This window comes from Idiotropiscis lumnitzeri, chromosome 8 (assembly GCF_059441095.1).
Source record: "Idiotropiscis lumnitzeri isolate Australia: NSW breed Sydney's pygmy pipehorse chromosome 8, RoL_Ilum_1.0, whole genome shotgun sequence".
Classification (NCBI taxonomy): Eukaryota; Metazoa; Chordata; class Actinopteri; order Syngnathiformes; family Syngnathidae; genus Idiotropiscis; species Idiotropiscis lumnitzeri.
This window is the reverse complement of record NC_142398.1, coordinates 7,886,235-7,901,607: the sequence shown is the minus strand read 5'-3', so window position 1 is coordinate 7,901,607 and position 15,373 is coordinate 7,886,235. Positions and strand designations below refer to the sequence as shown.

At 39.6% G+C, this 15,373-nt stretch overlaps 1 protein-coding gene across 6 annotated transcripts in view; it reads left to right on the top strand.

Annotated features, from left to right (window-relative positions):
* lrba (LPS-responsive vesicle trafficking, beach and anchor containing) overlaps positions 1 to 15,373 on the top strand; it is a 199,502-nt gene that overhangs the window by 137,494 nt on the left and 46,635 nt on the right. For all 6 annotated transcript variants that reach the window (XM_088302311.1, XM_088302310.1, XM_088302314.1 and 3 more), the window contains 6 exons: positions 2,541 to 2,658; positions 3,379 to 3,481; positions 5,421 to 5,536; positions 5,619 to 5,731; positions 10,168 to 10,308; positions 13,236 to 13,355. In XM_088302311.1, coding sequence (XP_088158437.1) covers positions 2,541 to 2,658; positions 3,379 to 3,481; positions 5,421 to 5,536; positions 5,619 to 5,731; positions 10,168 to 10,308; positions 13,236 to 13,355 — 711 coding nt within the window. The remainder of the gene's footprint in view (positions 1 to 2,540; positions 2,659 to 3,378; positions 3,482 to 5,420; positions 5,537 to 5,618; positions 5,732 to 10,167; positions 10,309 to 13,235; positions 13,356 to 15,373) is intronic.

The window sequence follows — 15,373 nt, the reverse complement described above, 5'->3', positions numbered from 1 at the left end:
CAGCTTTGGCCCTGCAGTAGAGGGGGATGCTGAGTAAGAAGTGGTCCCTTCTTGCCTCTTCAGATATTTTTCCAAAAAATGCAAGTCATGGATATGTTTTTAGATGACTGGCAACTTCTTCAAGTTGTGGGGGAAAAAAAACAAAACACTAATTCATTTTAGTGCTGTCAAGCGACATTTTATTATTAGTTAATCAAGAAATTTCCATAATTTTTCAATTACTATTTTTTGTGAAGCTTTGAACAGAATAATATCCTGGAATGAATGTAAAATCACCAAATATGAAGTGTCTTTTAATTCAAAGACTGTTCTAATCACTTTCTTTGATCCAGGAATACGATCCAAACCGAGTCATCTTCAGACATTTTTCATCAAAACAATTCTCAAAACGTAAACATTTAATTATGCCGACAAGCACCGACACTTCAGCAGTTTTGGTTTGCAAGGCCCAGTGGTAACTTGATGTCCAGCTAATATGATAAAATATTTGCAAATTATGCCAATAATTTTTTAAATAAATAAAACAGAGTTAACTGAGCTAAAATATTTAACTGAGTTCAAATGATTTAGATTAATCTCCAGATTTAACGCTTTAAATTTGACGTGCCTAAATTCATTCATAATGCCTCGTTTAAATGCAGCTAATATTTCCAAAGATTCACTATTGACTCTTCCAGTGGAAACAATTCTAACCCCTTTTTGATGGTGGCCACTGCTGGGTTGGCGCCTCGTTTTCGCCGTAATTTCTAAAGGAAACAGGTTCGGGTCAAACCACAACGGGTGTTAGCGTAACAATTTCTGATGACTGTCAACATGGCTGACTTGACCCCCTCCATACTGCTGCTAATTCCAGTGTTTAGACGTGCTACTCCTCTACTTAGCGCTGCTTTGTTAACAAGGCCTTTTTTCTTCAAAGTTGTCTGCAATTGTAAAAAAAAAAAAAAAAAGAAAGAGGCAAAAAAGGAAGGCACTAGCTGTCACACAGTGCTTCTTCTAGAGACACTGTTATTATTCACCGCACATATTCAAATGTGTGCTCCTGAGCTGAGGCGTGCAGGCTGTTGAGTTTAAAGGAGCTCATTAGAAGGCTGGCCGAGGCGGACGGCACCAGCTGAGGACAGCCACCGCTTGGGCCTTCTCTCCGAGGAATATGAGAGACTCACTTCAAAGTCTCTGGAGTTCAATTAAATTTGGATTAGTGTCTGGGACAAGCTGCCCGAGACAACGGAAGCAGTAGTAGAAGAAGAAGATTCTATCTGCACTGTTAACACGCTCCTCCAGACAAACGTTAATTCGCATGCAAAAGTGGTTTTGTTTTTGGACTTAAAACAAAGATCATAAAAATGTCAAGTTAGTGATACAGTGGTGCTTTGAGATTCGGACAATTTTCGGACAATTCAGACTATTATTTGATTTGCGGCTGCAAACTTGAGATATGAATACTTTCTGGTGGTAGTGTCAAAACTGGTAAATATTTAAAAAAGATACTTCAAGCTGTTTTTATTGCCATTCTAAATTTACTGTCAAACTAAACAGAAAGAGAATTACATACAGTGTAGTTAAAAATAATCTGAAAATAATAGTTTAACCTTTCGTCCCCTCAATGCTGACATAGGCACTGATCTCAACTCTCATTTATATAGGACATTAAAACAACCATTGCTGAAAACAAATCGCTGAATGTGGAGTAAAAACAAGTCATACGATAACAGACAGTGAAAAGTGTAAGTAAAATACTTGCCCTTTATTTATAATATAAGTTGCTGTGATTTTTTTTTTTCCACATTTAGCGTCTTTTACTGTATAGTTGCATTTTGAAAAAAAATAATTCATTATTAAAAATCTCACTCGTCATTTTCCAACATTTCCTTCATCGAGCCCGTTGGGATGCTGTGTTACTACAGTAATGATGCAGTTCTGTCTTTGTTATTTTCGTTAGCATGCGGTAGTTGTCTGCGCATTATTGGATTTAATATTCTGGCGAGAAAGCTTCACTTTGTATTGCTGCCCTTGTTCCGCTCTACCACCCGTTGGTAGAATCTATTAACGCTAGCGGCAATCGAGCTAGCAACGTGCCCATTTATCCAGTCAATCCTGTGTTTTGTGTCGTCATCATCATCATCATCACATTCTTTTTCAGCCAAGTTGTTACAACGATGAAACCGTTTCGGTCCAAATCCCAAAATTCACATTTGGGTCATTTTTATTTTTTGGGGGGTTGAAATTGGCATCCTGAGAGCTGTTTCCAGTAAGTTGGTTATCTTATCCACCCCACGTTGGCGTACCTAACGAGGTATTTCTTGTTCTCACTATAAGGCTCCCTCCAGGATCGCCCGCAATAAGTCATCTTTCAGTGTGCTAAATAGCCGCCATTTTAGCACTGAAGGAATCACTTTTTCATAAAGGCTGATCAATAAAAGACATTAATCGTTCTCCTCGGGCTGGACGGTGAAAAATGAACTGGTGTGACCCTCACGCTCGCCTCGGGTTACTGAAAAAAATGTTTTACTTCCTTTGTTGATCCCTTTTTATGTTTGCAGATTTTAGCATACACAGAAGGTCTTCATGGCAAGTGGCTGTTCACCGAGATCCGGGCCATCTTCTCCAGACGTTACCTCCTGCAGAACACCGCCCTGGAGATCTTCATGGCCAACAGAAGTAAGAATCTCAATCAAATATGACACAATAGTGCCTTGGCTTACCAGTTTAATTATTTCCATGACCATGCGCATAGTCCGAATAACTTGTCACCGAAATCAAGTTTTTCAATTGAAATAATTAGAAATACTGTTTATCCATTCCGGCCCTTTAAACCACGCCAACAATTTCTTTACTGAAGTGTTTTAGTACGAAAAATAGTATTCTATCATTTTCTAAATATACAGTAATAATATGAAAATAGAAAATAAAAAATTAATCAATTGATGAGACACCGGTCGCAGCAAAGAATTAGTGTTAGTAGTCAGTTGTCGAAAATAAAAACTATCACAGATGCTAATTTTGCTAGCCCCTGTGTGGCATTATGCGTAAGCAGTAAGCTAGTTAACTTTCATAAGACAGTTGTGGTTTAGTTGAATTCACATTGTGTCATTCTCTTTGTATTATGTTTTGTAAACTTGCAAGTGGCAAGAAACTTGAAGCAAGCGCACGAAGCTCTTTTTCACTACTTGCTAAACTGTACATGGCACACTCATGGAAGGCAGACTAGGCATCACCTGCTCCTTTCAGCAACAACGAAAAAGCGCACTCATGAGGCAAAAAAGTTTGACCCAGCAACTTGGGATGTGAATTGGGGCATTTGCAATTCGAGGTTCCACTGTATTCATTTAGACATTGGAAACATTTAATAGAAAAATATTGAATGAAACTTTGCCACAGCCGCCGTCATGTTCAACTTCCCCGATGCCGCCACCGCCAAGAAGGTTGTCCACAGTCTTCCCCGCGTAGGCCTCGGCACCAACTTTGGCCTCCCACAAACCAGGTGAGACGTAGAGCAACACACACAACTACATTCTTTGCTGCATATGGAATCAATATTAACTCCACTCAACAAGCACAGATTGTTTTATTTCCTTTTCAAAGCCACTGTTGTTGCTCCTTTTCATTTTGCCATTCAGAAACCAAAGAAAGTTCCGAGAAGTAATAGTCTGGTACTTAATCTTAAGCTACTAAAATAGACTAATAGTAACAAATGGTGTTAACTCAGTGGTTGTAAAAATTGCATAGACTTTTTATTTTATCAATCATTATTATTTTTAAAGCAATCTAAGAATTTATTTATATTTATTTTCCAGTGTTTTTATTTTTAAATAATTAATTAAATAAAAATAATTCATAATATAATAACTAATAATTATGCACTATATACAAGTACAATATGGAAGAACATCACAATTTTGAGTAAAACACAACCTTTTACACAAAAAATAAACCACTTTTTTATGTTATCTTTTTTAAACAATATATTGTGCTGGAAATAAATGCAGTGGTGAAACAAAATAATTACTTTATGCACGTTTTGTAATTATTCAATGCAGAAGAGTGCCTCGAGTGATGATTGAGTGTGGTCATGGTAGTGGTAGTAGTGTGTGCGTGTGTGTGTGCGTGTGTGTGTGCGTGTGTGTGTGTATGCTCGTGTGAGTGTGTGTTCGGGTCCATTAATCAGGTTAGTTTGCAGACCGAGCAGGGTCACTTTGCCTCATTGACCTTAGACAGCGGCTCACGTGGCCAACACTGCACATTCACATGCACAATATTAGTTCCATTATAGTCTTTATGCAACCTTCTGCTTTTCACCACCAACTTAACAAAATGCAAACATTTCTGTACAATAGGCTAAAAAAAGTAAGCTTTAATACAGATGATTACTTGAGTTTAATGTTGAAATCAAAAAGGTCTTGTGGTGTAATCACGTTCATATTTTAACTTTTAAGAAACCTAATGACAGTAATCAGCGCCCTGACAGTGATTTATTCCTCGGTTCCCCTTTGTTTTAATTGGATTGGGACTCATTTGTTTTTGTCCCGCCACATGTAGCACCATGCGCACCGTAGGATAGTGAGCGTGTGCGTGTGCGTGTGTGTGTGTGTGTGCGTGTCAATGAATGAATGTGCACCTTCAGCTCTATTTATTGCATATTTGTCTTAACTCATGAAACTCTGCATATTTTTTTTACACAATGGCAGTTGTCGCAGGAGTCAAGTAGATCTCAAAGGCCGGTTTTCTTTCTCCTCATTGTTTTTGTTCTGTAAAGCAGAGAGATAATATAACTAAAAATTGTTCAAAAGTATAGTGTGACGCTACATTAGAGCGATAGTGTAACAACGCTGTGAGCTTAAGATGTGCCTATCATTCAATGCAATGACATCACGGCCTTACATTTCATGATACGGAAATGTTTTCTAGTGTAAGACCTGAGATATTTTAATAGCACGCTCCCGAATGAGACACACATTTGATCTTTGATTGTGTTGGAAATTTGAGCCTCGATACTGCTATTAAATGCAATACAAATGAGCTGAAAAAGAAACCTGAAACAGTTGATGCCAAGTTGGCATTTTATCAATTCTCATTTTCATTAGTAACCAACTACAAACAATGTAAAATAAACATCAATATGTCTAAGTGCTTTCTCTACCCTCTTTGCTCTTCCTACTTCTTAGCACACCAACTGTTAACATGTTTGCAATTCTCTTTATAATAGTGCCCAACAATTTAATAATGAATCCCTAGAAATCTGCCGTGGCACATTCTCTACATGGATTGCTACCTTGCCATATACCGGATTACATGTCAGGGCGTAAGATCCGTATCATGCGAAAGTCTTTCTAAAAGTTAGCACACTCAATCAATCAATAAGTAGTGTGGTCAGAATTTCCATTTAGTTTTCCATTCATTTAATAGCAATGCATTGTTTTTAGGCGGATTTCCCTGGCCACACCAAAGCAGCTTTTCAAGGCCTCCAACATGACTCAACGATGGCAACGTCGTGAGATCTCCAACTTTGAGTACCTCATCTTCCTCAACACCATCTCTGGTGAGGCCTCGTTTCGCCACGTTCTAGCCCTTCTTTTGTCATACGTCGGTCCTCATCTCCTCATCTCCCTGCCTTGCACCAGGCCGGACATACAACGACCTGAACCAGTACCCTGTCTTCCCTTGGATCATCACCAACTATGAAGCAGAACAACTAGACCTGACGCTGCCCAGCAACTTTAGAGATCTGTCCAAGGTAAGACAATGCAAATAACAGGCGTATGTATGTGTTAAGTTATGTGTTTAGAAATTGCATCATATTGCATTATGTCCTCTGTTGAAGTGACTTTTTTATACTGAAATGCAACCCGAAAAAAAACCTACAGTCCATTCATCAATTCATCCATATAGCTCCTGAAATTAGAGCGTAAACCTGAAAGTATTTATAGACAGTTTTACCGATTGACACAAAATTTGTTGGACAAAATCCCATGGCTGAATGTATGTGACCATTGCATGACATCAAACATTCAACGATTAGCCACAAAAAAGGTCGGAGAAAAAAAAATTGCCATTTTCACTGGTGGACAAGAAATAAGATGTACGTGCTTATCAACACACGTAGCACAATACAATTTACAAATCATATGTTAATGCTATCATTCCCTTGCCGGCATGTCAAAATCAGTGGACGCCTTGTCTCTTCCCACTCGCCGCAGCCCTCACTTTCAATCTGCTCCTCCGTGGAGAGCTCTCTCTTCATCTTCGACTTCAACCTTCGCTTCCCTATGGGAAGCCGCATGATACCTTTATGCGGCGTCGCATTACCCGGCAGAGGCTGAAATGTGACAAAACAACGGTGGTGCGCAGCACTCGAGTGGAGTGGTAATAGATGTGTATGACTTGTGTTTTATTCATGCTGTTGACATACATGTGGTATCAGTGTACGATCGCTGGAGCGTGGCAGACTGCAATGTGTGCAAAAGGCCAAGGCAGCCAGGCCCCCCCCCCCCGTCTCAATCAAGCCCCACCTTCCCACTTTTGCTCGGGCAATCGTGTGTGCTCCTCTTTTATTGTTGTTATATTTCAGAGCTCATCCAGGCTTTGGTTTCTTCTTTGTCACTATTTCTGCTGACATTGGGATACTAATATTGGTCATACTGAAACACGGACATGAACATAGAAGAAATGTATAATTTTCTCAAATCTCATGTGTTTTAATGCAAATGGAAATCCATCCATCCATCTCTTGATCTTTTTGGCCATCCATCCCCCGCAGCTGTTTGTTTGACTCTTTATCCATCGCTTTCGTGTTTCTTCCGTGCATCTGTCTGACCAGACATCCATCATGCATCCAGTAGTCTGCCTGCTTATCCATCTGTCAATCTATTGATCTACATGTACACCATGTACCTGCCTATTTATCTGTCCATCTATCCACCCATACATGCCTCCCTCCCTTATACATCCCTTCCTAATTCCTCCCACCATCCATAATATTCATTCTTCGTAGAAAAAACAAAATTGAGCTACTGAAGACACTTGAGACCAACCTAAGAGTTCACTTTTTCTCTGTAGTTGCTCTCACATCAGAATCGTTCTCACCTTTTTTCATGCGTCATGTCTTGTCGACAAAACAAAGTGTGTGACATGCGCTCCCACCGTGACATTGAGAAGCCGAAGTAGCGTGAACGCGTGCTTCTACGCGTCACACTGTCATCGTCCGCCGGCGCAGAAGAGGCCACACGCAATTTATGTTCCTCCCTCCGTGACCCCGAGGGGCTTTCTTATCATAAACTCTAACCTCTAGCTGACATCAAATGCTGCACCACCTCCCCTCCCTCAGAGATAACGTTGTAGTCTCGATAACCACGTGCTGGAACTGTGTTTTTTTTTTGTGATGGCATTGTAACAGAAGTAGTGAGGCGTTATCGAGCGCAGCCTTGTGCTATAACGGGCTCCTCGTAGCAGCATAGGCTAATGGCATATTGATTTTTGAACCATGCGTGGCCCATATGTTTATCCCCCAGGCGCCTCCCTTACAACCATTTGTGATGTTGCAATAGCTCCAATATACAGAAACACAAACGCCTTTACTGATATATGACTCAAAGCACTCGGGATACCCAAATTATCAGACAGCCATTTTACTTTATAACTCAAGAGCCGAAACGCCCAAAAATAAAAAAGTAGTCCCTCACACCGTCAATGATCACAATAAAATTGGGCCGACATGTGTTTGATAATGGCAAACGCAAACATTGAACAGGAAGTCGTCTTTTTTGGGTGGACTTGACAATCATGAAAACACACACGAAAAGATCTCAAGGACCCGTGCCCCAAATTCCATAGGAAGTTTTGTGGTTTGAAGCAGCCATTTAGAGGCAAAATTCCATTAAAAAAAAAAAAAAACAGCAGGGGGAAGTTGGGACAAAATTCCCTCTGACATCGGGTTCACCAGTGGACATGACATTTCAAAACAGTTCCCACTAAAAAGTTAAGAATCCATACCTTAAATGAAACAGAAAGTTGCCATTTCGGATTTGTAGCAGCAATTCTGGGAAAAGAACTCCTGCGCTTGTACTATGACAAGCTTTCTGGAGGAATAGTGCCAAAATGAGCGATTAGGCAGTGGTTTTAGCTAATATATCGCCTCCACGTCATATTTTGTTGAAGAAAATTCTTCACAAATGACATCTGTTAATCTTTTTGATGTTGTTGTTTCTGCATCGTCTGTGCATTGCAAACACAGTCAAGTGGACTTGAACATGTCTTAAATATTCTTGAACACCTCGGTAATCCTCTTCGGAAACATTCTGATGCCGTTCGTGTAATTTATTTTCAATAAAATGAAAAGTAATTAGTGGGCTGCAAAATAGCCGCTGTGCTGAATTGTGAACTCTCCTGGAAATCGTTTCTTTCTTTTAATTACTTCAACTAATTCTATGCGGATTAATCCGAGATGAATTTGCAGATGTTTATCTCATTATGGCTGCAACGTGTTAGCATCCTTTGGGTAACTCTCCGGTCTAATTAGAACTGTGCTATTGGCTCATTTATCTGAACCTCTCGTCTTGGTCCTGGTGACATATTGGGCCAATTTGTAGCCCGGGGAAGGTGCTCTCTGCCCGTCGTGAAGCCCCTCGCTGCTGTACGTACTGTAAGCGCTGCACCAAATCGACCCTCCACACCCCGCACCCACCTCCCCCGTGCTATAATTTACTGCATTAACGACGCCGGGCCGGCCCGCGCACGTGCGCTCGTGCGATGTCACCGTGGCACTTTCACTATTTCTTGTTTTATATGCCTCCTTCAAGCCTTTTCTTTTTTTAATGAGTCGGCTGTTATTAGGGTTATAAATCAGAGCAATGGCTGTGATGTATAATTCACCATGTGTACTCACCCCTTACCCCAGCGGACCGCCACCCCCAAGGAAGCCACAGTGTATCACTGTCAACTCTTAGCTGCACAGCACTGCGGTGCCACTCTGTAAATCCACACACACACACAATCACACACATTCGCTATCACTGTGTATTGTTGCCTAATGATGCAGTGGCTACAAACAAATAATAATTGAAGGTAGTGAGCTCCCACCGTAGTGTTGAAACTGAATATAACGGTATTGTCGGAAATGTTCCTTTTAATGTAAAAAAAAAAGAAGAAAAAATTAGCTTAAACTCGAGTAACTAATTACTCAACAAATATATTCATATATATAATATTGTAAAGAAGTGCATTACCTTGACACGCGTTCTATGTAATATATTACATTTTGGAAGTAACGTGCTCAACACTGACGAGACGCCAATGTGCTGAAAACTTGACCTGAAGCATGTGAGATGTCCCTAGATAAGAAGGCGTTGATGACCTCATCTCGGACTGCTTCATGGTTGAAGATATCAATGTTTTGCCGTCGTTCCTTGTACATTTTAACTATTTAAAAAAATGGATCAAGTCTTTGAATTGCAACTTTAATCAGAGTACTGTATAAGCTATAGGAATGCATTATATTCCGAGTTACTTGAAGTGGTATCCATTTTTAAGTTATTGGATAAAGTATACCTGCACTAGCGTCAAATATCGATATTGTTGTGTACTGGAAACTAAGCATGTCCTCTGTATTGCAACAATCCCGAAAATATAAATAAAATATTGCTGTAGCTCGAGTGACTGTGATTTCCACCGCTGGATGATAAAAACAAAACATAAAATAAAAGTGATGCCTATTACCAAACATGGCTCCCACACAACCACAGACACACATGCCCCATTACACCCACGCACAACAGTAGCCGAAGCGCAAATCAATACTCCGGGTCCGGCGTGAGTCTACCAGTGACAGGCAGCCTATGATATGAAAGAGATGCCATTGATCCACACCCCGCTAGGCCCTCATCCTCAAAAGGCCATCATTCCATTAGCATTGATCCGCTATGTTTGTGTATATGTGATGGATTAAGGTCGGGGTGGGGAGGCTTAGAAAATGAGGCGCAACAGAGAACTAATAAAAATCGAAGCAGCCTAAAAGTGATTTCTGTAAATGAGGATTTAAATAACAGCCTCCAGACAAAGGGCTCCATCTTATTCTCAGACTGATGGAAAATTCATACGACTTGATCATTTTTTTCTGTAGAACATTGAGCCATTAATGCCAATACTAAGTAGACTAATATTGAAATCCTTCCACAGCCCATTGGTGCCCTGAACCCCAAGCGGGCTGCGTTTTTCTCTGACCGCTACGAGTCGTGGGACGACGACCAGGTGCCGAAGTTCCACTATGGCACCCACTACTCCACCTCCAGCTTCACACTCATGTGGCTTCTACGCATGGTAAGTGCACTTGACGTAGTATACAGTTGATTATTATTTATTCATGTTGTGGCCTTTAATAGTGATTCATATACCTCGACTTTCAAGTGACTCAACCATCTAGTTTTACCAAGATGTTTTTTTGTCTTCAGTTGCAAGTAAAAATTTTAGTTAGAAGTGATTGCTATGGTGGCAGGAAACTTCACAACAAGCAGGTAGTGAACAAAAATTATGTCAAATCCTTACTTCAAGCTGTTTGCTGCATTTCCTAGATCATGTTTATTGTTAAACAAAACCTAAAGCTCGATGTTATATGTGTATTTAACAAAACCACATAGCTTCTGTCCTATTAAAGTGTGCTAGCCTAATGCTAACTCACAATGCCGTACAACTGCGCAAAACTAGCATCAACATTACGGTTATTATGAACCTTTACACAACTTATTTGAATCGACACTAACAGTAGCAGCACATGAACTGACACGAGACAACGCACAGCTCGACATGTATTCTTTATCCTTTGCGAAAAACGTAATTTTTTGGCAGCTTAGTTGCAGGGCATCAAATTGTGTAGCATGTCTGTCAGTATTATACTGCTCCCGGTGGTCAAAGTGTGCATACCAGAAGACGAAGCACAATTCTCTTTGAGTTATTCTTCAATTCTTTACATTTCATTTAATTTTGTTAAGTGCAGTACTGTTTAGTGCTATATTTAAAACAAATAAGGTCAATTTGCCGTATTTCCAGCATGCAATTATACATGTCCAAATTTTGACATTTTGTGTATATTTTATTTGATCCAAAACCCATTATTTGGATGGAAGCAAAAAATATCAAAAATTGCATGTTTTCACCTATTTTATTTAGACACAGAAACATTTTTTTCTTTATTAAAAAGAAATGTCACCATCCAATGAAAAATGCTTCTCAAAATTAAGTATTCTTTTCTCTTAAAATCCAGATATTTCTGTGGGGTAAAACAGCAAGATCTCAAAATATGGATTTCTTTTTCTAATCCAAAATATGTTAAAAACATGCCTGATAATTTTCCTTGGATAGTATTACGGAGTCCTTGAAACTTATGATAGCAACTGAATGAAAAATAATCACTAAGTTATAAAATCGCTATCTTACATTTTCCCATTTATCGTTGCGCTTTTAATAAGCTGTCGCCAAATACCACTCGTCTTAAAGTCCACTGCACTGCAATCAAATATGGCTTCTGGTTGAAATTAGTTTTTAAGAGACTCAGTACTCATTGCAATATTGTCTCTGTTGAGTGGATGTCATCAATCTGGCCATACTGCCCTCCAGGGATCGCGAGGTTACTAAGTTTTTTTTCCCTCCCCCTTTGTATGTTATTGCGCCACTAGCTCACCATTGTCAGTGAGTCCCAGTAGAGCTGCTGCATTGATCCACGAGCATCATTAGCAGGCTTATGCTAAGGCCGCTTTACTGCTTGAGCCTCATGTTAAAACTCTCCAATGCCTATTAATGTCCTCCACGTTACCCTCTCATATATTGTGCGAATTATTTGTTAGCATAGTGGTCGGCGACGGTGGTGTTCAGGTATATATGGCAGACATTTCACTTGGGGGTCGGGCCAGTGAGACCACGATTGATCTGTCCTAACAAGATTATACATGATTAGAAATGCATTAGTAGTGTGGCTTTATTGGATTTAAAGGCTCACTGGGATTACTTTTTTTTTTTTGCACTGTAATGTTTGTTCCAAGCCTGAATACAATAACAAGAGGGCCGAGTGACTCATCGGTTTTAATTAAAATTTCGAGGTGTGTTAGATTTTATTGGCTTCAGTTTCTTTTTATTAGTTTTAGTGTTACGTTTCATTATTAAACATTTTTGTATATTTCTTGTTTTCAAGATTTCAAAAAAAAAATCACGTTTGGTATTTAGTAGTAAAAGATCTACAAAAATATTATTTTCAAACCCTTTTAAAACCCACCGCTCAAATACAGGTACTGTATAGCAGTCCCCAAACTTTGAATTACAATAAGTGCAGTGCATAATACTGCTTCTAAAGCTAGATTCATCACAACCCAAATGACTAAAGATAAATTGACCTCGCTTTCCATCGTTGCCAATTTTGCCAAATTGCCAAGTTCTTAAGTGTATTTGTGGCTTGACTTGCGCCGCCTTTAAAAACCACCTACATTCAAAGTCAGAGATACGACGGCCTAGACTGTGAGGATGGTGAGTGCAAGTCAACAAAAATAATACCTGCAGCTCTCATGCACATTTGGATTTGATATTGTTTGTTAATTAAATTATTTTGTTATGTAATTCATGGGATCATCAATTTGAAAATTATTCGATGACCTACATCATAATTGATAATTCTTAAGTGGTCATGGTCGGCAAAAGATTTTCACTTCTCATGTTTCTTTTGCCAGCGACACTTGTGAGGAAATGCGGCTCGGATAATGGATGGATAGCTGTTTCTTTTTCTTTCTTGTGTTTTGTCTTTGTTTCAGTTGTTCATCAAATTGAGCGGGACAAAGACTAATGTTGAAGTAATCTGTTGATGTAATGAGTCAGAGCGGAACAATAGCCCCCTTAAATGAAGCAACTTTTGCATCTTGGAGAAATCGATTAAGATATATTTTTGCCAGCACGTGTCATCAACATGTAGTTTTGCATAAATGTTAAATCCCTCTTTCAAAAAAGATGTATTTCAAAATCAGGAATCAATATCATTCCTCATGTGCTGCAAAAATGTTTAAATTGCTGTAATTTATCTCACGTCATAGAAACGTACTGCATAGGGTTCATTTTTCCGTCCGTCTTCATTTGATACAGAAATCATCTAGAATACAGGAAATAACCTGACAGTTCTGAAATTTCATGACATTATTATTGGATTTTATACTTTATATTTTATTCCACTCAGCATGAACTCTGAGTTCACATTTTTCTGTCATCCACAGGAACCCTTTACCACATTCTTCCTAAACTTCCAAGGAGGAAAGTTTGACCACGCTGACCGTACTTTCTCATCGGTGTCCCGCGCCTGGAGGAACTGCCAGAGAGACACGTCAGATGTCAAGGTACAGTTACAAATATAAACAAACAAACAGCAAAATCACTCATTGTTACTACTTTTCCGACCGCTTTGACAACTATTTTTGAAAAAAAGTGTTGTGTAAATATGTTGCATGTCTCTTTTTGTGTCACTGGAGACTTTTTGAGACTGTGACGATCCCAGCAGATGATCACCCCTTTGGGTCCAGACTGCAAATGACCATTATAGTTTGAAATCAATTCATCACCAATCATGTGCTTTGGTTTTAACAAGATGGACTCTTTGCTGTAAATAGCACATGGTCAGTTGGCGCAGTGAAATGGCAATGGTGGCTTGCAGGTAGATTTGTGCACGTCTCCAATAAAAGATGATTCAATTTGTATCTGGATACAGATGGTATAATATGATTCAAGAAAGTTTTTTTTCCAAGTGTAATGATTTGGCAATATGGTTTGATTCAATGGCAATGACGCTGTAGCTTTTGTCATGTTCATTTATATATAACATCTCTCCGGTGCTCAAACTATTCAAATTAATTCAATTGAAAAAAGCAACAACGACCCGTTAGAAAAATCAAATCGTCCTCCCTTATAAAAGATGGTTTGATATGAATGTCAATATATGGTGTACGATACAATTCAAAGAAGGTACATTTTAAAATGTAACACAATTACTAGATTGCTATTAGCCAAGGATTGTACGGCATCTTATTGTACCAGAAAGTGCACCAAAATACATAAAGTTGAGGTTTTTCTTTTTAAACAATAATAGCTTCCCAAAAAAATCTGGTAAATTTGCGATAAAAAAAATCTTATTTTGGCATCCTGCAAATACGTATGCCCTCAAAATGCACGAAAAGCCAAAGAAAAAGCCAAACAAAAGTATTTGTGCTGAAATGCGGTATCATGATGTACTCTAGCACCCCAAATGTATTCTATAGTGACTCAAGCTCAAGTGTAGGACCTGAGAAACGTTCCACTGCAAACTATGAACAAGCCTGTGGAATATTCCTATGGACAAGGAAGAGCGGCAGTGGAAAATAGGAATAGCGATGGCCAGTCACTCGCAATTACTGTCCCGTGGCAATGAAAGCTTCCCGGTCTTGTGATCAAAGCCGTAGACTAATCCTCATCTGTCTCCCATTCAGCCAGGCTATAACCTGGACTTTAGTCTTCCCTACCGCCCCCCTCCCGAAATCTCTGCTGTGCTGTTGAATGTGACAACCTCATCCCCCCTTCACCCCCCCCCCCCCCCCCCCTCAAAACAGCCCGGGTCGCCCTCGCACACTTTTAACTGCTCCCCTAAAACATTTACAGTCCGACATTCATTGTCAAAGCAACGCTTCCAGCTCAGGGTCTCTTGGCACCGGGTCACCGAATTGGGGGGCTGGTGGGGTGTCGAGGGGTTTTGACGCTTGATTGCGCTCGAGTACCTACCCCCTTTTCCTCCCTTCACCCCGGTGATAAAACATGTGGATCGCGTTACAGCGTCGTTGGCCGGTGCTTGATTGCGAAAGCGGACGTTTTGCTCCCTCCATCCAGACCCGTCAAGGCGGATCAGACCAAGGGGGCTCAAAATCACATCAAAACAATCAGCGGATCTGGACCGCATCATGACATTCGCGTGTTGTCCAATCAAAATCCGCTATCTCCAAATTGTTTTGCAGTATTCTTTTTACGTGAAACCCGAACTAAATATTTTCCCGAAAACAAAAAAAAAACAAGCATTTTGAAATGTTTTTTTTTTTTTTCATGTGAAACTATTTTATTTTGCAGGTACAAACAACAACAAAAATTTCATTTCACTGTCCTATTAATACCTGCCTCCAAATTTTTGGGCACAATCCTTTGAGGGTTTTTTGTTCCCCATCAATCAGTAAACAAAGGAACCAAAACATTTGCTTTATTGCCAAAAATTGGGTGATCATATATCTCCACTTGCTCTTTTTTTCTATATCTAAAACCCACACAAAAAGGTGCTCTTCTTCAGTTGAAACGAAATGTTAAATCATCATTTTCTAATGATGGATTGTCAAATTTTGAA